The sequence below is a fragment of the Toxorhynchites rutilus genome, unplaced genomic scaffold (genome assembly GCF_029784135.1).
Source record: "Toxorhynchites rutilus septentrionalis strain SRP unplaced genomic scaffold, ASM2978413v1 HiC_scaffold_10, whole genome shotgun sequence".
In the NCBI taxonomy this organism is placed as follows: domain Eukaryota; kingdom Metazoa; phylum Arthropoda; class Insecta; order Diptera; family Culicidae; genus Toxorhynchites; species Toxorhynchites rutilus.
Window position 1 is genome coordinate 3,936 of NW_026599652.1, and position 26,711 is coordinate 30,646.

Below are 26,711 nucleotides of genomic sequence, written 5' to 3' on the forward strand. Positions count from 1 at the left end.
CTTTGGTTTTTAAATTACAACATACGAATCAACAAATTAGAAGAATAAAAAAATTGATTGTTCTATTGTACATACCTTTCAATTCATCGACAACAGACGTGCTTTCATTGCTAGACAACATATTTCCAGTATCAGAATTCTTTTGTTTTGAGCCTGTTTGATGTGAAGGAACGTCATTTCGTTCACTCTTTTGGGTGAACTCGTTCTTTTGATCAGTTCATGAACGGTTTGCCCATCTCTAATAAAAATACACTCGCGCACACTTTACCACTAAGCTACATTTCTGTATAGCTTCAGAGATCTATTCCACATATCACACGCGACGCAATGAACACTTGAGAACGTGATTTAGACGAATGAAAGCAAAACTATTTACACACAAAACACTTTTCTTCGCCGAACAATCAATTTTCACTACCATTTTTTCGGTTCTATTATTCAGGTAAAACAAGTGTATTCTGCTGGACTGCTAAAAAAGCGACGAGATTACTAAGGCCATTAAACATGAAACTGTACAAATCAGCCGACACTAGGCGCATAATATTTTTCTTCCAGCGCGTATGAGAGCCAACAATTTCTTTTACTTGCTACTACTACTACTATAACGGCAATCAAATCTTTGTAGACGCACACAAAAAGAAAGCGCGAGAGAGAACACAACAAAAACAGCCACATATAACACCATATCATCAAATGCATCAATGCTTCTGGAAACTTCTGATGCAAAGTTGCTCTCCATCACAAATCATAACAACATGAAAATCTTTGTTTCATACCAATTACACACTATATATGACTATAATTTAAATGTTGTTAAAAGATAACGCGTGGAGAATCAAACACGTTTGGTCACGTTAAACTAAATCAAGCGATCCTGAACGAAAATATATGCGGAGCGACTGAAAACGCGTCCACACCCGATGACTGCACGATGGAATCCCAGCCACTAAAATATCACAGTGTTCAACTAAACCAAATTAGAGATGGGCAAACCGTTCACGAACGGTACGAAGTGAACTGTATGGGAAAGAACTGATTGAGAGTGAACTGTTTGGGAACGAACTGTTTGAGAACGAAGTGTTTGCGGGCGAACTGTTTGCGAACGAACTAGTGCAGCTGAACTGATTTGCGCTGGACGGAATGAACAAATATAACGAGAACGCTTGTAAGGAAAATAAAACGATATTGTCATGATGAGCAAAATGCATCTAACGCAGGGTTTATTTTGTTAATGTATACTCAATTTTGTGTTAAAAGTAGCAAATATTTGTGTAGTTTTAAAAGCAAAAATATATATTTTCAATTACATGTATTCTTTCAATTCCGCCTAACATTCATATATTTCGTGATTATCAGAAAAAAATCTGGGGGAAGCTGGGGCGATTCATGGATTAGGTAATCATAAAATTTTATAGTGAGGGCATGTTGAGAAAAAAGTTTTTTCGTGGCTTTCAATTCATTGATTGGCCTATTGCGTGTACGTGTTATTGTGATTGTTTGTATGATTGATTGTTAGTGAAAATCGCTGTTGATTTTTTATATTATGAAATATGTAATCTTACATGGAACCAGTGTGTTGTCCAAAAAGAATATAAAAAATTGCACATATTTTGTGCGGATCAAATTATTACATAAATACCATACGTACACTATCCAATCCAACGATATCAATTGATAGCTGTCTATTGATGTTGGGTTCCAGCCAACATTCTATGTTGTTCTTAATACCGCTGAACGAAAGAACGGTTCAAAAGAACTGATTCACGTAGATGAACGGTTAGTGAGTGAACCGTTCATCAAAGTGAACTGTTTTGCCCATCTCTAATCCACCATCCTGCACTGGCTGCTCAATGCGAACTAATCGTTTGCCTCTCTGTGAACTATCCGAAGTAACTCGGTCCAAATTCACGATCGCAAATAATCATGCCCCTCGTTTTGCCGTGCGAGTCAAACTTTTATTGCCTCGGAGGGGGATGCGAGCGAGTGTCTGACGGAATAGACCACGCTATGCATCAGAGCGAGTGAGGAAGGTAAAGTATGGAAGCAATGCATCCTACTCACTCATTTAGCATTCGCTGAGTGCGATGTGGGGCGATCGACAGTCACACATGAAGGAACAAAATAACGCAGCGCGGGTAAACGATAGCAGACGACTGCTACTCGTCTGCTATCGTTTACCCGCGCTGAGTGGAAATCGATGCGAGTGTTCCGATGCCTGATCACCGGTGGTATACGCAGATATATATTAATTTGATATGCTAACATATAAGGTAAATGATGTTGGTTTGTCCGATTTTGCATGTTTTCACGCAACTATTAAATGCAAATTGATCTTTCTTCGTGAAAATCATATGTAATCAGGTTTAGGTTTGTTGAAAATCCCCAAGTCTCTAGTTGGTAATAATGTCAATGTTTTTCTTCAAAGAGAAATCATGTATTATCCACTTTTGATCATGGATTGTCCGGTTTTAGAAATCTTGTTTTTTTTTGGTAGATATTTTATTTTTTATTGAGTTTGCTATTTCTCACTTTCATTAAATTTCGACCATATACATGCGTAAATATTACAAAACTGTCCATATTTCTCCCACATAATCTTCGAAAAATGTTCTACTTTCCGGTCTTTTTTAATTTTAGTAAAAACATTGAAAAACATTCGGCCGAATAATTCGTAAAACAGTATATTGAAATGTAAGGAACTGTATTTAAGTTTGGAGAAATATGAGTTTCGAAAGATATAATTGAAGTTCTTCTTAATATGTCCGTATTTCTCCACCTCTCCTATTTATAAAAAATAAAAAAAAAACTTGTAGGCGTGTGTAGGTTAATGTTACCTAAACAAAATCCCAACAGAATTCAAACGATACTAAAGTACTGTCGCCGGCCAGTGAGACACTAAGCGCACGTCCGTATTTCCCCACCTCCCCTATTTATAAAAAATAAAAAAACTTGTAGGCGTGTGTAGGTTAATGTTACCTAAACAAAATCCCAACAGAATTCAAACGATACTAAAGTGCTGTCGCCGGCCAGTGAGACACTAAGCGCACGTAACCACTGTGATGTCGCCGGCAGTCGGACGCTAGTTTTCGTACGTAACCACTGTGGTGTCGCCAAAGTGTTAATTAACGCCCGAAAACAACTGCAACAGAAACAACCGATCAGAAAATGTGTAAAGTCACAAGCAGTGTTACTACACGTATAGATTATTCTAGAAAGGTACAGAGTTTTTCGTTATTTTTGGTACAGATTTTATACCGTACAGGGTACAGATTTTCGTCAAAAAGTAAAGATTGGAACATTTTTTCCCGCGTGTGAAATTTCCTACATTTGAAGCATTAAGATAAAAGACGACTTTAACGAGTGATTTTATATAGGCATATGGTAAATGATGTTGGTTTGTCCAGTCGAAAATATGATCTTGAACTATATTTTCAATCTACCACTAAACGTATTCAGACCATTTCAGGATTATGACACAAATATTGTAAACATCATGTTGCACAGCATTTGTATCAGATTTATATATCTAAATCGCGTAATTACAGTAATCATTCAATAACTGAACCTGGTTTAACTGGACTGCTTTTTAGCTGGACGAACGTTAACGGGATCTTGTCCCAGTTAGAAAGTAGAAGTTCGTAAACAATTGTCGCCATTTTCAATTTGAAGATTTGCAATTTTAGTTTGTTTAGTTTTAGATGTTATAAAAATTAACATTATTTTTGGGAGGAGGCGATCTGGCGTAGTGGTAACATCCATACCTCTGTCGCAGAGATCACGAGTTCAATTCTCGCTCCCGACATTCTTCCATAAAATGGAAGTAAAAGTGACGAACCAGCCGAAATGTGTTGAAATTCACTATAATAGAGCAAAAAAAATTAACCACCGTTCAAAAAGGACACACGGTTCTTTTCTGAGCCGTGGCTCTTTTTGAACCGCGGTTCATTTAAGAGCCGTTCATTTGAGAACCACGGTTCAAAAAAGAACAGCGGTTCATAAAAGAACCGTGTTTCTTTTAAGAGCCGGTTCATTGATAAAGAACCGTGAATCGTACGCTCGTTCTGACGAGCCGTGGCTTGCGATAATGCGGTTGAATGGACCACCCTTCCATTTGGGCTTGTTATTCAATCAATAATAATTATTTTCAACAATTGTGTTGAAAATACATACATTTAAGAGCCGTTCATTTGAGAACCACGGTTCAAAAAAGAACAGCGGTTCATAAAAGAACCGTGTTTCTTTTAAGAGCCGGTTCATTGATAAAGAACCGTGAATCGTACGCTCGTTCCTACAAGCCGTGGCTTGCGATAATGCGGTTGAATGGACCACCCTTCATTTGGGCTTGTTATTCAATCAATAATAATTATTTTCAACAATTGTGTTGAAAATACACCTCGCTATACGACCACTCTTTATACGGCCATCTTACATTAATCCTTTCGTTACGAGCGTCGTTTATAGACGACATCCGCGCGACGAGCTGTGTGTACGAGCGTTGTCTTTAGACGACATGAAATTCATACTGCTCTTCGATCACACCAGCGCGACATGCATACTTTTCGGCGCAGTACTCCGTACAGGGGTAGCACTTCGGCGGAGCACACTGCCGTAATGAAAGGGTTAAGGCACGTTTTCGATTTACGACCTAAAATGTTTCGCTATAACGGCCATTTTTTATTACGATATATGACCTGCGATCACGCGTATTCTAGAGCTTGCCACTCAGAATGCATTCAAGGCGTGTTATTTGGCATAGAAATCTCAACTAAGTACTAATAAAAATGACGCAAGTAATACTACGTTGAGACGGCGAAGTTCCTCTAGGAACGTTATTGCCATTGAAGAAGAAGAAGAACTTAAAAATGAAATTTAAGCAGCAGCGCTGATGAGGCCGCATCAAAGGAATATGCTAACATTTCAAAGAGAATTATTGAAAGAGGTGATCATAAACCAGAACAAGTGTTTAACCTAGACGAAACATGGCTTTATTGGAAGCGAATGCCAGATCGCACGTACATTTTTTTTTCTGCGCCTGGTTATCAGGTGTCTAGAGAACGATTAACTTTGCTTCTTGATGCAAATTATCTCTTTTAATATATTTATATATTTGGATGACTAAAGCTAATTTTGAGGATTGTACAGAAGTGAAAAAATATTTGCGAGACAATAACTTAAACATGGCTTTGCTAATTTTGGATAATGCACCAGGGCATCCTATTAATTTATCCGAACTAGTCTTCAGATTTAAGCCATTTAAAAAAATATGTATAATATGTATAAAATATAAAATATGTATGTATGAGACGTCTTTCATTTCTGTACCGGGGTGTTAGTTCAAAGTTTCTAAAACAAGAGAGTGACGCTGGACTGCAAGGTTTTGAACGTTAATACCTCTTTACCGGCTGGATGGAGTGGTATAATAATCACTTCATCCAAGAGATAAAATGTCAACGAATTATATGATTGTCACTTATCGGTTCAAAAGCTTAAAAATTGCTTTGAAAGCAAGCTATTGAAATCATAACAATCTTGCTCATTGATGATGATTGGTGATCGCAATGTGTTCCCGAACACGGTCACAAAATATAGGCACATGAAGAAACCGTGATTTGTTTTGCTCGCTTGCATGAGTGTTTGGGCATTGAGCTTTGTATTACGGAATGGAGGAGTAGGCATGACAATATGGGGTTGCAGTAGAAATGAACACACTTTTAAAATCAAAATTATGAATGAGAATTAATTTTCCCAAACCAAATTAGTACTCTATGTAAATGAAAATCACTTTTGCTTGCAAGTAGTGAAAAAATATCATGCAAAAATTGTGTCTCTAGATAATTTTATATTATAATGTTATGTTTTTCTGGTGAGAATATCTGAAAAATCTGAAAATCGTTTAAATTAGGGTCATAACGACGTACGTCTAATAGGTAAATAACACCAAGAAAAAAATTTCATACAAATTTTAGCAATTTAAAACTTCTTTAAGGGCGACTAATCTGATAGAGAATAGCTGGTCTCATACAAACTAATGTCGTATCCAGATGACACCATTCCACCGTCAACGCGAAAAGCAGACATACGCAAGGCGTGAGTACTTTCACTCGCATTGGTTTCTGTTCTGCTTTCGCATGGAACAGTCATGAAAAATTGTTTGCGTATGAATGCGTCCGAGCGAAGTAATATTCGCACCCATTTACTTGGTGCATTCGGCTTGGTGTTCCCGTGATGTAATCCAATAGCATCAGTTTGGCTTGGTGTTCCCGTGATGTAATGGATCCAAAAATGGTCCAGTCGGTAATTTTTCCGATCATAGAGAACAAACTCATTGCACCACTGATACGCTCAAAATATTTCAAAAATCCAAATATTTGTCGAGTTGTTATCCAATCAACCAATGACGGAGAGGTCGAGAGAGAACGCGGTTTTGGTCATAGAATACGTCAACGGCGATCGCTTCATAAGTTTTCCAACCAGTGCTTTAAACAATCTTTGGTTTTTAAATTACAACATACGAATCAACAAATTAGAAGAATAAAAAAATTGATTGTTCTATTGTACATACCTTTCAATTCATCGACAACAGACGTGCTTTCATTGCTAGACAACGTATTTCCAGTATCAGAATTCTTTTGTTTTGAGCCTGTTTGATGTGAAGGAACGTCATTTCGTTCACTCTTTTGGGTGAACTCGTTCTTTTGATCAGTTCATGAACGGTTTGCCCATCTCTAATAAAAATACACTCGCGCACACTTTACCACTAAGCTACATTTCTGTATAGCTTCAGAGATCTATTCCACATATCACACGCGACGCAATGAACACTTGAGAACGTGATTTAGACGAATGAAAGCAAAACTATTTACACACAAAACACTTTTCTTCGCCGAACAATCAATTTTCACTACCATTTTTTCGGTTCTATTATTCAGGTAAAACAAGTGTATTCTACTGGACTGCTAAAAAAGCGACGAGATTACTAAGGCCATTAAACATGAAACTGTACAAATCAGCCGACACTAGGCGCATAATATTTTTCTTCCAGCGCGTATGAGAGCCAACAATTTCTTTTACTTGCTACTACTACTACTATAACGGCAATCAAATCTTTGTAGACGCACACAAAAAGAAAGCGCGAGAGAGAACACAACAAAAACAGCCACATATAACACCATATCATCAAATGCATCAATGCTTCTGGAAACTTCTGGTGCATAGTTGCTCTCCATCACAAATCATAACAACATGAAAATCTTTGTTTCATACCAATTACACACTATATATGACTATAATTTAAATGTTGTTAAAAGATAACGCGTGGAGAATCAAACACGTTTGGTCACGTTAAACTAAATCAAGCGATCCTGAACGAAAATATATGCGGAGCGACTGAAAACGCGTCCACACCCGATGACTGCACGATGGAATCCCAGCCACTAAAATATCACAGTGTTCAACTAAACCAAATTAGAGATGGGCAAACCGTTCACGAACGGTACGAAGTGAACTGTATGGGAAAGAACTGATTGAGAGTGAACTGTTTGGGAACGAACTGTTTGAGAACGAAGTGTTTGCGGGCGAACTGTTTGCGAACGAACTAGTGCAGCTGAACTGATTTGCGCTGGACGGAATGAACAAATATAACGAGAACGCTTGTAAGGAAAATAAAACGATATTGTCATGATGAGCAAAATGCATCTAACGCAGGGTTTATTTTGTTAATGTATACTCAATTTTGTGTTAAAAGTAGCAAATATTTGTGTAGTTTTAAAAGCAAAAATATATATTTTCAATTACATGTATTCTTTCAATTCCGCCTAACATTCATATATTTCGTGATTATCAGAAAAAAATCTGGGGGAAGCTGGGGCGATTCATGGATTAGGTAATCATAAAATTTTATAGTGAGGGCATGTTGAGAAAAAAGTTTTTTCGTGGCTTTCAATTCATTGATTGGCCTATTGCGTGTACGTGTTATTGTGATTGTTTGTATGATTGATTGTTAGTGAAAATCGCTGTTGATTTTTTATATTATGAAATATGTAATCTTACATGGAACCAGTGTGTTGTCCAAAAAGAATATAAAAAATTGCACATATTTTGTGCGGATCAAATTATTACATAAATACCATACGTACACTATCCAATCCAACGATATCAATTGATAGCTGTCTATTGATGTTGGGTTCCAGCCAACATTCTATGTTGTTCTTAATACCGCTGAACGAAAGAACGGTTCAAAAGAACTGATTCACGTAGATGAACGGTTAGTGAGTGAACCGTTCATCAAAGTGAACTGTTTTGCCCATCTCTAATCCACCATCCTGCACTGGCTGCTCAATGCGAACTAATCGTTTGCCTCTCTGTGAACTATCCGAAGTAACTCGGTCCAAATTCACGATCGCAAATAATCATGCCCCTCGTTTTGCCGTGCGAGTCAAACTTTTATTGCCTCGGAGGGGGATGCGAGCGAGTGTCTGACGGAATAGACCACGCTATGCATCAGAGCGAGTGAGGAAGGTAAAGTATGGAAGCAATGCATCCTACTCACTCATTTAGCATTCGCTGAGTGCGATGTGGGGCGATCGACAGTCACACATGAAGGAACAAAATAACGCAGCGCGGGTAAACGATAGCAGACGACTGCTACTCGTCTGCTATCGTTTACCCGCGCTGAGTGGAAATCGATGCGAGTGTTCCGATGCCTGATCACCGGTGGTATACGCAGATATATATTAATTTGATATGCTAACATATAAGGTAAATGATGTTGGTTTGTCCGATTTTGCATGTTTTCACGCAACTATTAAATGCAAATTGATCTTTCTTCGTGAAAATCATATGTAATCAGGTTTAGGTTTGTTGAAAATCCCCAAGTCTCTAGTTGGTAATAATGTCAATGTTTTTCTTCAAAGAGAAATCATGTATTATCCACTTTTGATCATGGATTGTCCGGTTTTAGAAATCTTGTTTTTTTTTGGTAGATATTTTATTTTTTATTGAGTTTGCTATTTCTCACTTTCATTAAATTTCGACCATATACATGCGTAAATATTACAAAACTGTCCATATTTCTCCCACATAATCTTCGAAAAATGTTCTACTTTCCGGTCTGTTTTAATTTTAGTAAAAACATTGAAAAACATTCGGCCGAATAATTCGTAAAACAGTATATTGAAATGTAAGGAACTGTATTTAAGTTTGGAGAAATATGAGTTTCGAAAGATATAATTGAAGTTCTTCTTAATATGTCCGTATTTCTCCACCTCCCCTATTTATAAAAAATAAAAAAACTTGTAGGCGTGTGTAGGTTAATGTTACCTAAACAAAATCCCAACAGAATTCAAACGATACTAAAGTGCTGTCGCCGGCCAGTGAGACACTAAGCGCACGTAACCACTGTGATGTCGCCGGCAGTCGGACGCTAGTTTTCGTACGTAACCACTGTGGTGTCGCCAAAGTGTTAATTAACGCCCGAAAACAACTGCAACAGAAACAACCGATCAGAAAATGTGTAAAGTCACAAGCAGTGTTACTACACGTATAGATTATTCTAGAAAGGTACAGAGTTTTTCGTTATTTTTGGTACAGATTTTATACCGTACAGGGTACAGATTTTCGTCAAAAAGTAAAGATTGGAACATTTTTTCCCGCGTGTGAAATTTCCTACATTTGAAGCATTAAGATAAAAGACGACTTTAACGAGTGATTTTATATAGGCATATGGTAAATGATGTTGGTTTGTCCAGTCGAAAATATGATCTTGAACTATATTTTCAATCTACCACTAAACGTATTCAGACCATTTCAGGATTATGACACAAATATTGTAAACATCATGTTGCACAGCATTTGTATCAGATTTATATATCTAAATCGCGTAATTACAGTAATCATTCAATAACTGAACCTGGTTTAACTGGACTGCTTTTTAGCTGGACGAACGTTAACGGGATCTTGTCCCAGTTAGAAAGTAGAAGTTCGTAAACAATTGTCGCCATTTTCAATTTGAAGATTTGCAATTTTAGTTTGTTTAGTTTTAGATGTTATAAAATTTAACATTATTTTTGGGAGGAGGCGATCTGGCGTAGTGGTAACATCCATACCTCTGTCGCAGAGATCACGAGTTCAATTCTCGCTCCCGACATTCTTCCATAAAATGGAAGTAAAAGTGACGAACCAGCCGAAATGTGTTGAAATTCACTATAATAGAGCAAAAAAAATTAACCACCGTTCAAAAAGAACACACGGTTCTTTTCTGAGCCGTGGCTCTTTTTGAACCGCGGTTCATTTAAGAGCCGTTCATTTGAGAACCACGGTTCAAAAAAGAACAGCGGTTCATAAAAGAACCGTGTTTCTTTTAAGAGCCGGTTCATTGATAAAGAACCGTGAATCGTACGCTCGTTCTGACGAGCCGTGGCTTGCGATAATGCGGTTGAATGGACCACCCTTCCATTTGGGCTTGTTATTCAATCAATAATAATTATTTTCAACAATTGTGTTGAAAATACATACATTTAAGAGCCGTTCATTTGAGAACCACGGTTCAAAAAAGAACAGCGGTTCATAAAAGAACCGTGTTTCTTTTAAGAGCCGGTTCATTGATAAAGAACCGTGAATCGTACGCTCGTTCCTACAAGCCGTGGCTTGCGATAATGCGGTTGAATGGACCACCCTTCATTTGGGCTTGTTATTCAATCAATAATAATTATTTTCAACAATTGTGTTGAAAATACACCTCGCTATACGACCACTCTTTATACGGCCATCTTACATTAATCCTTTCGTTACGAGCGTCGTTTATAGACGACATCCGCGCGACGAGCTGTGTGTACGAGCGTTGTCTTTAGACGACATGAAATTCATACTGCTCTTCGATCACACCAGCGCGACATGCATACTTTTCGGCGCAGTACTCCGTACAGGGGTAGCACTTCGGCGGAGCACACTGCCGTAATGAAAGGGTTAAGGCACGTTTTCGATTTACGACCTAAAATGTTTCGCTATAACGGCCATTTTTTATTACGATATATGACCTGCGATCACGCGTATTCTAGAGCTTGCCACTCAGAATGCATTCAAGGCGTGTTATTTGGCATAGAAATCTCAACTAAGTACTAATAAAAATGACGCAAGTAATACTACGTTGAGACGGCGAAGTTCCTCTAGGAACGTTATTGCCATTGAAGAAGAAGAAGAACTTAAAAATGAAATTTAAGCAGCAGCGCTGATGAGGCCGCATCAAAGGAATATGCTAACATTTCAAAGAGAATTATTGAAAGAGGTGATCATAAACCAGAACAAGTGTTTAACCTAGACGAAACATGGCTTTATTGGAAGCGAATGCCAGATCGCACGTACATTTTTTTTCTGCGCCTGGTTATCAGGTGTCTAGAGAACGATTAACTTTGCTTCTTGATGCAAATTATCTCTTTTAATATATTTATATATTTGGATGACTAAAGCTAATTTTGAGGATTGTACAGAAGTGAAAAAATATTTGCGAGACAATAACTTAAACATGGCTTTGCTAATTTTGGATAATGCACCAGGGCATCCTATTAATTTATCCGAACTAGTCTTCAGATTTAAGCCATTTAAAAAAATATGTATGTATACAAACATATATTTCATTTAACATGAAGTTGTTTTCGTATTTGATGGTTTTTGGAGTCTGTTATTATTTTACGTTTGAGGAGTGCGAATGTATTTGTTGAGGGGGCAAATCACGCCACTGTTCACTTCATATCACCCTGCGCATTTCAGTACCATCAGCATCGCTCCATGACAGTTCGTCTGATAACCGTCGAAATACAGCTGTCATAACAATCCCATACGTCTTCCTCATACATATCTTTGCTAACCACAAAAAGGTAGAGTTCCATCCGAGTGTTAATAGAAATTAATATTGAAATCAATTTAAGTCATCCTGTAGTAAGCTTCGCTGTATACAAAACAAGGAGACCAAATGTAAGTCGAGATGAATTATTGTAAATCATATCTGAATTCATTATGTGAATATATTATATTATAGCTTTGAGCTCGCTCACCAACAATTCCCGCGTGCTGCAAAGAGTCGTCCGAAAAAAACCCCAACAAACTCAAAGATTTGTTGCAACGTGTTGCAAGTAGCAAACCAGGATGCCGGAGACGGATCGTTTCGATTGCCAAATGTGCGATCTCGCCAACAACGCCGATGACATGGTACAATGCGAAGGATGCGGCAAATGGTCGCACTTCGGATGTGCTGGTTTCGATGAAGGGCGAAAGGACGAACATTGGATGTGCCATAAATGCGTCGTCGAATCTGCTAACAGCGTCGTCGGTGTTGATTCGAATGTTTCGGTTGGCCTCGAACCTGCACACGGGCAAACTAACGCGAACGGATCCGACGAAGGAGCAAAGCCGATTGGGGAACTCGCCCAGCTTAACCTCAAACTGTTGGAAGAGCGGAAGGCATTCCTGCTAAGGGAAATTGAGCTGCAACAGACGATCCAGTTGGAACAACGTAAGCTGCAGTTGGAGAAAGAGATGTGGAAAGCGCGGTACGACATCATCAATGCGAGGTGTGGAGCAACCAACAGGGATGTGATGGCTGGTAGTCTTGGAGATTGGTTACATCGCTTGGATCAGGTCGCCGTCAGCCAGAATGAGCTAACTTCTGCGCCGGCGAGAACGGTGACGGTCTCAGCAACGTCTTCCAGAACCAGACCGCAGCATTCCGCTGCTGGAAATACAAAAAATATTCCACAAACAACACCATCGTCACCTGCGGTCACGTCATTGTTCGGAGGTACATCTGTTCTCCCTTCTTGGATAATCTCTCCTACGATGTCGATGCAATCAAACTCGCAACTAAGCCAACCGACAACGAGTGGGTATGCAAGTGGGCAAGGTAGCCTCTCCCACGATTTTCAACCTGGCAGAGGAGCAAACGGACCGGGGGCGTCGACGCCAGTCAGCACGATCAATTGGGTCAATCCAGTGACAGGCTTTACCAGTTCCACCCAGTGCCTGCCACCATACATCAGCTCAGTGGGACAGATTGGAAGTCATCCAATGCAACCGTGGCACGTGAGTCAGCCATATCAGGTACCGAATAGTTTACACAATTTCGCACCAGTAGGTCAGGTAGCCTCTTCGCAGTATGCTTACGGTAGCGTAGGAACACTGAATCCTGTAGCCAGTTCAATAAATGCATATCCCTCTTACATCCCCTATTCCTTTCCATCGATGCTTCCGCAACATAATCCATACCTCCCGCAAATCCCTCTGGGTGGGCAAATGGGACCTCTTGGTGGATAAATGGGACCAGCTGCGATTATCGACGAGCTAGCCCCTACACCTCGTCAAATCGCAGCGCGACATGTTATGCCGAAGGATTTACCGTTGTTCAGTGGCAATTCCGAAGAGTGGCCCATGTTCTTCAGTGCTTTTAACACCTCCACGGAAGCATGCGGCTACAGTAACGTTGAAAACCTTGGTCGTCTCCAACAGTGCCTGAAGGGTGCCGCATTGGAGGCAGTTCGTAGTCGTTTATTATTACCTACATCAGTGCCACAAGTGATACATACGCTGCAGATGCTGTACGGGCGGCCAGAACAAATAATATACGCGCTGCTCCAGAAGATCCGCGATGTTCCAGCACCAAAAGCGGATAATTTGTGCACGATCGCGGCTTTCGGCATGGCGGTACAGAACTTCAGCGAACATTTGGAGGCGGCGGGACAAGTGCAACATCTATCTAACCCGGTGCTGCTCCAAGAACTTGTGGATAAGCTGCCAGCAAATTTGAAGCTTGACTGGGTGGCGTTCAAACGACAATTCGCGGCGGTCGACCTCCGTGTATTCGGTCGGTACATGGCAAATCTGGTCTCGGCAGCAGCTGAAGTCACTCTTACGTTGGATCCAAGGGGAAGTAAGCAGAAGAGAGAGGAGAAGCTGAAAGGTTTTGTGAATGCTCATGCTGCTACATCAGACGCAACAGCTGACGAGGCCCCGAAGGTGGAATCACCAAAAGCAGCTTCGCAAATTAGCTGTTTGGTCTGCGGGAATCCAGACCATCGAGTGAAGGATTGTGACGTCTTCAAAAAGATGGACCGGGATGACCGCTGGCAAGTGGTGCATAATTATTATTTGTGTCGTATCTGCCTCGGGAAGCACGGAAGAAAACCCTGCCGGTCCTCATCGCGCTGTGAAGTTCTAGGTTGTCAAATGCGACACCATCCGCTTCTGCACGGCGATTCGGGCAGTTCGTCGACCAATCCATCTCATCCAATACCTCAAAGAGGCGGAGCAGGCCAGCGAAGTGATGCAACGGAAGGTGTGAATGCTCACAACGTCCAGAGCTCGACACTGTTTCGCATGTTGCCGGTGCGACTCTTCAACAAAGGACGGTGTATTGAGACGCTAGCTTTCATCGACGAAGGATCGTCCGTCACACTCCTCGAAAAGGGAATAGCCGACGTACTACAGGTTGAAGGCACGGAAAAGCGTCTTTGCCTAACCTGGACAAGCAACGTTAGCCGTGAGGAAGAAGGCTCCCGTCAGGTAGAGGTGGAGATTTCGGGTATCAGTGGAGGCAAGCGATATCCACTAAAAGACGTCAGGACGGTCGAGTCCCTTGCACTACCTGCGCAGACGCTGTGCTATAAAGAGCTTGCCGAGCGTTTCCCTCATCTGCGGAAGCTACCGGTCGTAGACTTCGAATCCAAAGCTCCAGGAATTCTCATTGGAGCCAAGAATACTCACCTCACCGCCACCCAACAAATACGCGAAGGTTGCGTGGGAGAGCCGGTGGCAGCAAAAACTCGTCTCGGATGGGCGATCTACGGCTCAATGCCAAACGGGACGAACGTTGCGAGTTGCAACTTGCACATCTGTGGTTGTGATGTAGACAGGAGCCTGCACGAGCTAGTGAAGCAATACTTCACGGTCGAGAACGTGGGCGTCTCGGTGAATCAGAGTCCCGAATCGAACGACGACAAGCGAGCGAGGGCAATACTCGAGCAGACGACTAGAAGAGTCGAAAACGGCTTCGAGACTGGATTACTGTGGCGCTACGATTATGTAGAATTTCCCAATAATTACGCTATGGCTGTCCGACGGCTACGGTGCTTGGAACGCCGTTTCAACGCGGATTCATCCTTGTTTGATAAAGTCCAGCGGCAGATAGCGCAATACCAGCAAAAGGGCTACATTCACGAAGCTACGGAGGAGGAACTAGCCGAAGCGGATCAAAGGAGACTGTGGTATCTGCCGGTTGGAATAGTTCGAAACCCCAAGAAGCCCAACAAGATTCGCATCGTGTGGGATGCCGCAGCAACAGTGAACGGCATATCCCTGAATAGCATGCTACTAAAAGGACCGGATCTAGTCCAACCTCTCCCAGATATTCTCTGTGGATTCCGTGAGCGGAAGATTGCAGTCGTGGGAGATATCATGGAAATGTTCCATCAGTTGAAGATACGGCAAGCAGATCGTTACAGTCAGTTGTTCGTCTGGCCCGGTGAAACCGGGCGTCCTCCGAAAACCTTCGTGATCGACGTAGCAACCTTCGGCTCAACTAGCTCACCATGCTCGGCGCAGTTCGTAAAAAATTTGAATGCAGCCGAGCAAGCAGAACAATATCCGAGGGCCGCGGAGGCGATTGTGCGCCGGCATTATGTCGACGATTACCTGCATAGTTTCGACAGTGAGGAAGAAGCATGTCAAGTTGTAGAGGAGGTCACGTTGGTGCATAAACGAGGCGGATTCACAATTCGCAACTGGCTTTCGAATTCAGGCGCAGTACTCCGCCAGATTGGGGATACCGAAGCGAGAGCAACGAAGATCGTCGGTGAAGGCGGTCCCGAAGCAGAACGCGTGCTAGGCATGCAATGGAGAGCAACCGAGGATGTCTTCGTGTTCTCCAGCGATACCGACTTGGGAGCTTACGGTGCGTTATGAGTCAGTTTGATCCGTTGGGGCTTCTTTCCCATTTCCTCATCCATGGCCGCGTTATCATTCAGGATATATGGCGCACAAAAGCTGGTTGGGACGACGTGGTAGGCAAGCCAATCCTTGAACGATGGCATTTGTGGGTAGCCAAATTCAACGACCTGAAAGCTGTTCGTATACCTCGTGCCTATTTTCCGGGCGTAACGGCATCAGAAATCGAGGACTTGCACTTGCATATATTTGTCGACGGCAGCGAGACTGCCTATGCTTGTGTCGCCTACTTGAGGGCCACCATCCATGGAAAGTTCCAGTGTGCACTTGTCGGAGGAAAAGCGAAAGTAGCACCTTTGAAAACGTTATCCATTCCGAGGCTGGAGCTGCAGGCGGCGTTAATAGGCTGTAGGTTGATGAAAACGTTATGCAGCAGTCACAGTCTCCCAATATCGCGACGAGTGATTTGGACCGATTCAAAAACCGTCCTTTCGTGGATCCATTCTGATCATCGTCGCTATCGACAGTTTGTCGCCTGCCGGATAGGAGAAATCCTCTCCAAGACAAACATTGAGGAGTGGCGGTACGTTCCATCGAAAATCAACGTCGCGGATGATGGAACCAAGTGGGCTAGTGGACCAAACCTGAAACCCGACAGCCGTTGGTTCAAAGGCCCGGAGTTTCTATGGGCACCAGAGGAGGCTTGGCCACAACAAGTAAAACCAGAGGAAACCGAAACCGAAGCTCGACCATGTCACATCCATATAGCAGTGCAACCTGACGAAATCATTAACTGGGAACGCTTTTCGAAGTTCGAGAGGCTCCAAAGAACAGTTGCATACATCCACCGCTTCACAGACAACTGTAGACGCAAGGCGGCAAAACAACCACTGCAATCCTCGCACATTACCCAGGAAGAAATCTATAGAGCTGAAAATACCCTATGGCGATCGGCGCAGCTAGCTGAGTTTCCGGAAGAGATGGTTCGACTCCAGATGACAAAAGATGGAGGAAAATCGAAACTCAACCAAGGTAGCCGTCTTTACAAGCTATCACCGTTCATCGACGAATGGGGCGCGAATGGACACTCGAATCGCTGGGGCAATCTTCGTTCCGCACGATACTAGATTCCCAATCATCCTCCCGAAGGGTCATCGCCTCACCAACCTGGTCGTAGAGTGGTATCACCGACATTATCTGCATGCGAACAATGAAACCGTTATCAACGAGGTCCGCCAGCGATTTCACGTACCCTGTCTCCGAGCACTAGTCAGGAAACTCTCCAGAACCTGTATGCAGTGCAGAGTGTCAAAGGCAAAACCGCTGTGCCCACGTGAAGCACCACTTCCTGATGCGAGACTCAGTCCATATACTCGACCGTTCAGCTATGTTGGACTGGACTACTTCGGTCCCATTCAAGTCAAGGTCGGACGTTCTCTGGCCAAACGATGGGTGGCGCTGTTTACGTGCCTCACCATTCGGGCCGTCCATTTGGAGGTGGTACACTCCCTTTCCACTGATGCCTGTAAGATGGCGATACGACGATTCGTAGTGCGGCGTGGATCACCCTTGGAGATTAGAAGTGATAACGGCACCAACTTCCTCGGAGCCAACCGTGAGCTACAGCATCAGATCCTGGATATGAACCAACAGCTATCCGCCGTGTTCACCAACGCTGCCACCAAGTGGGTATTCAATCCTCCGTCCGCTCCCCACATGGGTGGTTCGTGGGAGAGGCTCGTCCGGTCGATCAAGATCGCCTTTTCGTCCCTGAATAGCAGCAGAAACCCAGACGACGAAACTCTTCTCACATTGATGACCGAAGCGGAAGGGATAGTCAACTCTAGACCTCTGACATTTGTATCACTGGAAGCGGAATCGCAAGAAGCTCTCACGCCAAATCATTTTCTGCTGCTGAGCTCGCAGGGAGTTACTCAACCTCCGAAGCCTATATCTGGATGTTCTGAATCTGTTCGGACCAACTGGAGACTGACCACTAACCTCGTGGACCAATTTTGGAGCCGCTGGGTGCGAGAGTATCTCCCGACCATTGCTGGTCGTACCAAATGGTACGGAGAGGTGAAAGAACCGAAAGTTGGAGACCTAGCTGTCGTCGTGGATCCGTCTGTCCGAAACGGATGGCTGCGAGGACGTATTGTTTCCGTAATAAAGGGGAGAGATGGGCGAAGCAGACAAGTTCAAGTGAAGACGTCAGGAGGAGTGATGCGACGACCAGTGACTCGGGTTGCCATCTTGAACATCAAGGCCTCGGAAAACACTGAAGCAGGAAGTAACGCAGTACCACCGGACTCGATGGACGTGCATTACGGGTAGGGGAATGTTGAGGGGGCAAATCACGCCACTGTTCACTTCATATCACCCTGCGCATTTCAGTACCATCAGCATCGCTCCATGACAGTTCGTCTGATAACCGTCGAAATACAGCTGTCATAACAATCCCATACGTCTTCCTCATACATATCTTTGCTAACCACAAAAAGGTAGAGTTCCATCCGAGTGTTAATAGAAATTAATATTGAAATCAATTTAAGTCATCCTGTAGTAAGCTTCGCTGTATACAAAACAATGAGACCAAATGTAAGTCGAGATGAATTATTGTAAATCATATCTGAATTCATTATGTGAATATATTATATTATAGCTTTGAGCTCGCTCACCAACAATTCCCGCGTGCTGCAAAGAGTCGTCCGAAAAAACCCCAACAGTATTATTAGAGAGAATAAATGATATCGATGCAGAATGTTCTGAAGATGATCAGAAAATTCTGGATATGGAAAACGACAATACGGAAAATTATGATCCATTTGAAACCGACTCGAACACCGATGAGAACGAAGAGAATATTTCGAACGTACGTAGACGACGAAAGAGCAGGAGATTTTTAGTTAGTTCCGATAGTGAGAATGAGGAAGAGGCAAGCGAAATTGCGATGGACGGAACTGTTTGGCAGGAAGTAAAAATAGGGTCTAATCCTGGAAGAGCACCTGGTCATAATATTTTTAGGGAAACATCAGGTCCGACTGGGTACAGTAAACGTAATATTATGAAAGGCGAAGTTAGGACGGCATTTTGTGTGATAATTGATAAGAATATAATCGAACTTATAAGAAAGTGCATACAGGCAGAGGCATTTAGAGTGTTGGGATATAAATGGGAACTGTCTACTGCAAAGTTATATGCATTTTTTTGCAATTCTGTATGCACGCGGCGCATATGAGGCTAAGAATATAGATATAGCACTTCTGTGGAATAAAAAGTGGGGCCCGCCTTTTTTCTCAAATACTATGAGTAGACATGACTTTACGGAGATTATGAGATTTATTCGATTTGACGACAGAAATCAACGAAGCCAACGGTTACAAACTGATAAATTCGCTATGATTTCCGAAGTTTGGTACAAGTTTATTTACAACAGTCAAAATTGTTATAAACCAGGACTATACATTACTATTGACGAACAATTGTTTCCAACGAAAGCAAGGTGTAGATTCACTCAATACATGCTCAATAAACCGGACAAATTTGGTATAAAATTTTGGTTAGCATCCGATGTACGCAGAAAATATATAATAAACGGCTTTCCATATTTGGGAAAAGATGAAAGTAGAGAACCCTCAGTTCCTCTTGGAGAGTTTGTCACTATGAAATTAGCAGAACCGTATGTAGGATGTGGAAGAAATATAACCACAGACAACTTTTTTACAAGCCTACCTTTAGCAACAAAACTTTTAGCAAAAAAAACTACGATTGTTGGAACAATTAGAGCAAATAGGAAAGAGCTACCAAAACTAGCAAAACTGAAAAACGACGACATGGCACTTTTCTCAAGCAAATTCTATCGCTCAAATAATTGTATGTTGACAATTTACAAAGCCAAACCAAGAAAGAAAGTTTTAATTCTCAGTTCAATGCACAACTCCGTACAAGTTGAAGAAAACGACACCCGAACACCGGAGACAATTCAATTGTATAATAGCACCAAATTTGGCGTAGATGTGACCGATCAAATGGCCAGAAATTATTCGGTAAAATCTAAATCTCGGAGATGGCCTTTGCAAGTATTTTTTAATATCTTGGATTTAGCCGGGATAAATGCATGGGTGTTATATAAAGAAACTGCGGGAGGAGAAATTACAAGACAGGAATTTCTATTCCAATTGGCAGAAGAACTTGCCATCGAATATCAACGAGAGCTCGGCAAAGAAAATCAACCAATACCCATCGCAAGTACAAGTACAGGTTCTCGTGAACGGAAAACATGTCAGATAAGGTATTGTAAAGATAATAAGACGAACAAAATCTGTCTAAAATGTAAAAAGTACGTATGCGGAAAATGTACAGTTGAGAAGCCCATTTGTAAAAAATGCGACGAAAAAGAATGAAATGTAGATTATGTACTCTTGAATAAAGGAAAATATATTTTTATACTGGTAAACTGGCTATTGGTCTGCATTCAATATTGAAAAATATAAGTTGTGGAAGACAGGTCATTTGACCGGTCGCGGTAGGAATAGGTATACGTGAAGTGTCGGTAGGAATAGTGTTAAACAATCTTTGGTTTTTAAATTACAAGATACGAATCAACAAATTAGAAGAATAAAAAAAAATTATTGTTCTATTGTACATACCTTTCAATTCATCGACAACAGACGTGCTTTCATTGCTAGACAACGTATTTCCAGTATCAGAATTCTTTTGTTTTAAGCCTGTTTGTTGTGAAGGAACGTCATTTCGAATGGCTGAATTTTGTGAGATATCGTCTAAAGATTTCTGGATGCAATCACCTGAAAATATACATGAGGGTAAAAAAGTATTACCAAAAAAGTAATAACCAAAAACAAAAATACAACAATGGTATGTAAACTACACTCAAGAATTTGGCAAAGGAAGAAAGTTTTTCAAACTGCAGACAGGGATTAATTCGAAATCTTGGTTCCATAACCTGCCACTAACCAACACCGAGATAAGAACCCTAAACCGTCTACTGGCCGGACACGATTATTCTCCATTCTGGCTGAGCAAGATGAAAATTAAAGATGAGTTCTACTGCCAGCTTTGCGACTGCCTTAACACATCAGAACACATAATTTTCAACTGTATTAACTACGTAACACACAGCGACAAACACAACCTTGACAAATATTTCTCAATCCAAGATGCTTTTGACGACAAAAACATTGATACTCTGAAAAACAATTGTAAATTTCTCAAAGAAATCGAAATGAAAATCTAAACCGCTCTTTGCACCTTTTGACAAGACGAAAATAAACAAAAGCTACTCCCAATGAAAAACTGACTGGCGTTATAGCAAGCAAGGCGCCTAGAAGTATATACTAAGGTGGGCCAACTTGCTATAACCACTCTTCAGCCATCTTGAAAGTCTACTGTGTTTTGTTTGTAAACGAAACACAATACGCTATTGCTGAAGCTCGCTCGTGATCAGTCTATCTCTTTCACGCTACAAGCAAATAATTCCCCTTCTACTTTCTTCCGTGCTGTTTTCATATACCGCTCCCCTACCAACTTAGTGGCGAAACGGCCTCACCTAGTACCATAGACCCGTCTTGATAGCAAGTTGCTGTGCCATTTGACAGTGGGGATTGTCAAAGTCCCACGATTTAGAAGAAGAAGAAGAAGTCGAACGGGTTACAAAATGCATTATTTTGCCAATTTCAACCCGTTCGGGATCCGGAATAGAGGTGAATTCCTTAATATTTTCCTTCGTTGATCGTATTGTTGTGAACCTATTCACGTTGGAGAGCATATTCGAACATATTCGTTGGCCGAGGCATTTTGATGTAATGTAATACTTTTCCGTTTACTATTTTTGAAAGCATAGGCCGTGGCAGTGTTCCGAGCTCTGCAATACAATTTTCTTACCCAATGTTAAAGTTGCTTAAACTTACATTATACACCCATTAAACGTAAAAATAATAATTGTATTGATATCAATAAAATTTTATTCTATTGATTTTCATGACATGAAACGCTATGACTAAGGAATAACATTTTATTGAGTAGTTTTTATAGCTGTCGCTAGTACTAGTACTAGCACAATGTCGCTAGTACTAGCACAATGTCGCTAGTACTAGCACAATGTCGCTAGTACTAGTACTAGCACAATGTCGCTAGTACTAGTACTAGCACAATGTCGCTAGTACTAGCACAATGTCGCTAGTACTAGCACAATGTCGCATAGACAAGAATTTTTACATTTTCCGGAATTTGTGCAAAAAGGGACTGCATAATAATTATGAAGAGGGTTGGCGATACAACCGAGCCTTGGGGAATTCCCCTTTCTTGGATTTTCAATGAAGATTTTGTGTTGTTGACTATGGCTCTGAGTTCTATTTTCTAGGAAACTTTTCACATAGAAACCTAGTCTTCCACGGATCACCCAGTCGAAGAGACTCTTCAATACTGGATATCTCCATGCTGATCAAATGCTTTACTTAGATAAAGTGATGCCACATCTGCGTGGTGATCTTTCTCAATAACGTCATGTACAATAGCCTGTAATTCTTCGAGGTGATCTTCTGTGCATTTTCCCGCACGAAAAGCGAACTGTCTTGGATCGAGCAGCTTATTAGACTCTAAAAAGGTCTTTAGGCGTCGATTTACTATCCTTTCTAGAACTTTTCCAACACAACTCAAAAGAGTCGAAAATTGTATAGAAGATGTTGGTTTTGACTACGTCTTTCATTTCTGTACCGGGGTACCTAACAAGTTCAAAGTTTCTAAAACAAGAGAGTGACGCTGGACTGCAAGGTTTTGAACGTTAATACCTCTTTACCGGCTGGATGGAGTGGTAGAATAATCACTTCATCCAAGAGATAAAATGTCAACGAATTATATGATTGTCACAAGCAAGCTATTGAAATCATAACAATCTTGCTCATTGATGATGATTGGTGATCGCAATGTGTTCCCGAACACGGTCACAAAATATAGGCACATGAAGAAACCGTGATTTGTTTTGCTCGCTTGCATGAGTGTTTGGGCATTGAGCTTTGTATTACGGAATGGAGGAGTAGGCATGACAATATGGGGTTGCAGTAGAAATGAACACACTTTTAAAATCAAAATTATGAATGAGAATTAATTTTCCCAAACCAAATTAGTACTCTATGTAAATGAAAATCACTTTTGCTTGCAAGTAGTGAAAAAATATCATGCAAAAATTGTGTCTCTAGATAATTTTATATTATAATGTTATGTTCTGGTGAGAATATCTGAAAAATCTGAAAATCGTTTAAATTAGGGTCATAACGACGTACGTCTAAACTATTAAATGCAAATTGATCTTTCTTCGTGAAAATCATATGTAATCAGGTTTAGGTTTGTTGAAAATCCCCAAGTCTCTAGTTGGTAATAATGTCAATGTTTTTCTTCAAAGAGAAATCATGTATTATCCACTTTTGATCATGGATTGTCCGGTTTTAGAAATCTTTTTTTTTTGGTAGATATTTTATTTTTTATTGAGTTTGCTATTTCTCACTTTCATTAAATTTCGACCATATACATGCGTAAATATTACAAAACTGTCCATATTTCTCCCACATAATCTTCGAAAAATGTTCTACTTTCCGGTCTGTTTTAATTTTAGTAAAAACATTGAAAAACATTCGGCCGAATAATTCGAAAAACAGTATATTGAAATGTAAGGAACTGTATTTAAGTTTGGAGAAATATGAGTTTCGAAAGATATAATTGAAGTTCTTCTTAATATGTCCGTATTTCTCCACCTCCCCTATTTATAAAAAATAAAAAAAAACTTGTAGGCGTGTGTAGGTTAATGTTACCTAAACAAAATCCCAACAGAATTCAAACGATACTAAAGTGCTGTCGCCGGCCAGTGAGACACTAAGCGCACGTCCGTATTTCCCCACCTCCCCTATTTATAAAAAATAAAAAAACTTGTAGGCGTGTGTAGGTTAATGTTACCTAAACAAAATCCCAACAGAATTCAAACGATACTAAAGTGCTGTCGCCGGCCAGTGAGACACTAAGCGCACGTAACCACTGTGGTGTCGCCGGCAGTCGGACGCTAGTTTTCGTACGTAACCACTGTGGTGTCGCCAAAGTGTTAATTAACGCCCGAAAACAACTGCAACAGAAACAACCGATCAGAAAATGTGTAAAGTCACAAGCAGTGTTACTACACGTATAGATTAATCTAGAAAGGTACAGAATTTTTCGTTATTTTTGGTACAGATTTTATACCGTACAGGGTACAGATTTTCGTCAAAAAGTAAAGATTGGAACATTTTTTCCCGCGTGTTACATTTGAAGCATTAAGATAAAAGACGACTTTTACGAGTGATTTTATATAGGCATATGGTAAATGATGTTGGTTTGTCCAGTCGAAAATATGATCTTGAACTATATTTTCAATCTACCACTAAACGTATTCAGACCATTTCAGGATTATGACACAAATATTGTAAACATCATGTTGCACAGCATTTGTATCAGATTTATATATCTAAATCGCGTAATTACAGTAATCATTCAATAACTGAACCTGGTTTAACTGGACTGCTTTTTAGCTGGACGAACGTTAACGGGATCTTGTCCCAGTTAGAAAGTAGAAGTTCGTAAACAATTGTCGCCATTTTCAATTTGAAGATTTGCAATTTTAGTTTGTTTAGTTTTAGATGTTATAAAAATTAACATTATTTTTGGGAGGAGGCGATCTGGCGTAGTGGTAACATCCATACCTCTGTCGCAGAGATCACGAGTTCAATTCTCGCTCCCGACATTCTTCCATAAAATGGAAGTAAAAGTGACGAACCAGCCGAAATGTGTTGAAATTCACTATAATAGAGCAAAAAAAAATTAACCACCGTTCAAAAAGGACACACGGTTCTTTTCTGAGCCGTGGCTCTTTTTGAACCGCGGTTCATTTAAGAGCCGTTCATTTGAGAACCACGGTTCAAAAAAGAACAGCGGTTCATAAAAGAACCGTGTTTCTTTTAAGAGCCGGTTCATTGATAAAGAACCGTGAATCGTACGCTCGTTCTGACGAGCCGTGGCTTGCGATAATGCGGTTGAATGGACCACCCTTCCATTTGGGCTTGTTATTCAATCAATAATAATTATTTTCAACAATTGTGTTGAAAATACATACATTTAAGAGCCGTTCATTTGAGAACCACGGTTCAAAAAAGAACAGCGGTTCATAAAAGAACCGTGTTTCTTTTAAGAGCCGGTTCATTGATAAAGAACCGTGAATCGTACGCTCGTTCCTACAAGCCGTGGCTTGCGATAATGCGGTTGAATGGACCACCCTTCATTTGGGCTTGTTATTCAATCAATAATAATTATTTTCAACAATTGTGTTGAAAATACACCTCGCTATACGACCACTCTTTATACGGCCATCTTACATTAATCCTTTCGTTACGAGCGTCGTTTATAGACGACATCCGCGCGACGAGCTGTGTGTACGAGCGTTGTCTTTAGACGACATGAAATTCATACTGCTCTTCGATCACACCAGCGCGACATGCATACTTTTCGGCGCAGTACTCCGTACAGGGGTAGCACTTCGGCGGAGCACACTGCCGCAATGAAAGGGTTAAGGCACGTTTTCGATTTACGACCTAAAATGTTTCGCTATAACGGCCATTTTTTATTACGATATATTTTCATGTTGCCAATCTTGCGTAATTTATTTTCGAAAATTTGAAGAATGGCTCTGTTAATTAAAGATGTCACATTCCAAATAAGCCGAGAATGGTTTGAAAAAATTAAAAATAGATTTAATTTGCCTAACTTAAAAATGACCGTGCTCCCGTGGCCGAGTGGTTAGCGTCATAACTAACATGCCGGGTGTTCGGGTTCGATTCCCGTTCTGGTCGGGGGAATTTTTCGTCGAAGAAATTTCCTCCGACTTGCACTGCGATCACGCGTATTCTAGAGCTTGCCACTCAGAATGCATTCAAGGCGTGTTATTTGGCATAGAAATCTCAACTAAGTACTAATAAAAATGACGCAAGTAATACTACGTTGAGACGGCGAAGTTCCTCTAGGAACGTTATTGCCATTGAAGAAGAAGAAGAACTTAAAAATGAAATTTAAGCAGCAGCGCTGATGAGGCCGCATCAAAGGAATATGCTAACATTTCAAAGAGAATTATTGAAAGAGGTGATCATAAACCAGAACAAGTGTTTAACCTAGACGAAACATGGCTTTATTGGAAGCGAATGCCAGATCACACGTACATTTTTTTTCTGCGCCTGGTTATCAGGTGTCTAGAGAACGATTAACTTTGCTTCTTGATGCAAATTATCTCTTTTAATATATTTATATATTTGGATGACTAAAGCTAATTTTGAGGATTGTACAGAAGTGAAAAAATATTTGCGAGACAATAACTTAAACATGGCTTTGCTAATTTTGGATAATGCACCAGGGCATCCTATTAATTTATCCGAACTAGTCTTCAGATTTAAGCCATTTAAAAAAATATGTATGTATACAAACATATATTTCATTTAACATGAAGTTGTTTTCGTATTTGATGGTTTTTGGAGTCTGTTATTATTTTACGTTTGAGGAGTGCGAATGTATTATTAGAGAGAATAAATGATATCGATGCAGAATGTTCTGAAGATGATCAGGAAATTCTGGATATGGAAAACGACAATACGGAAAATTATGATCCATTTGAAACCGACTCGAACACCGATGAGAACGAAGAGAATATTTCGAACGTACGTAGACGACGAAAGAGCAGGAGATTTTTAGTTAGTTCCGAT

At 40.7% G+C, this 26,711-nt stretch overlaps 2 protein-coding genes across 2 annotated transcripts in view; one reads left to right on the forward strand and one right to left on the reverse strand.

The window, feature by feature from the left end:
- Positions 1 to 8,818: 8,818 nt before the first annotated feature.
- The window catches only part of LOC129781445 (uncharacterized), a 324,032-nt gene continuing 306,139 nt past the window's right edge, over positions 8,819 to 26,711 (reverse strand). Inside the window, exons 24-25 of the mRNA XM_055789175.1 lie at positions 20,577 to 20,732; positions 8,819 to 9,481 (exon numbers count right to left, since the gene is read on the reverse strand). Coding sequence (XP_055645150.1) covers positions 9,465 to 9,481; positions 20,577 to 20,732 — 173 coding nt within the window. The 3' untranslated portion in view covers positions 8,819 to 9,464. The remainder of the gene's footprint in view (positions 9,482 to 20,576; positions 20,733 to 26,711) is intronic.
- On the forward strand, positions 10,671 to 16,930 carry LOC129781443 (uncharacterized). The gene is made up of 2 exons (XM_055789174.1): positions 10,671 to 11,967; positions 12,032 to 16,930. The coding sequence occupies exon 2, from the start codon at positions 13,303 to 13,305 to the stop codon at positions 15,943 to 15,945; it is 2,643 nt and encodes an 880-aa protein (XP_055645149.1). The 5' UTR covers positions 10,671 to 11,967; positions 12,032 to 13,302; the 3' UTR covers positions 15,946 to 16,930.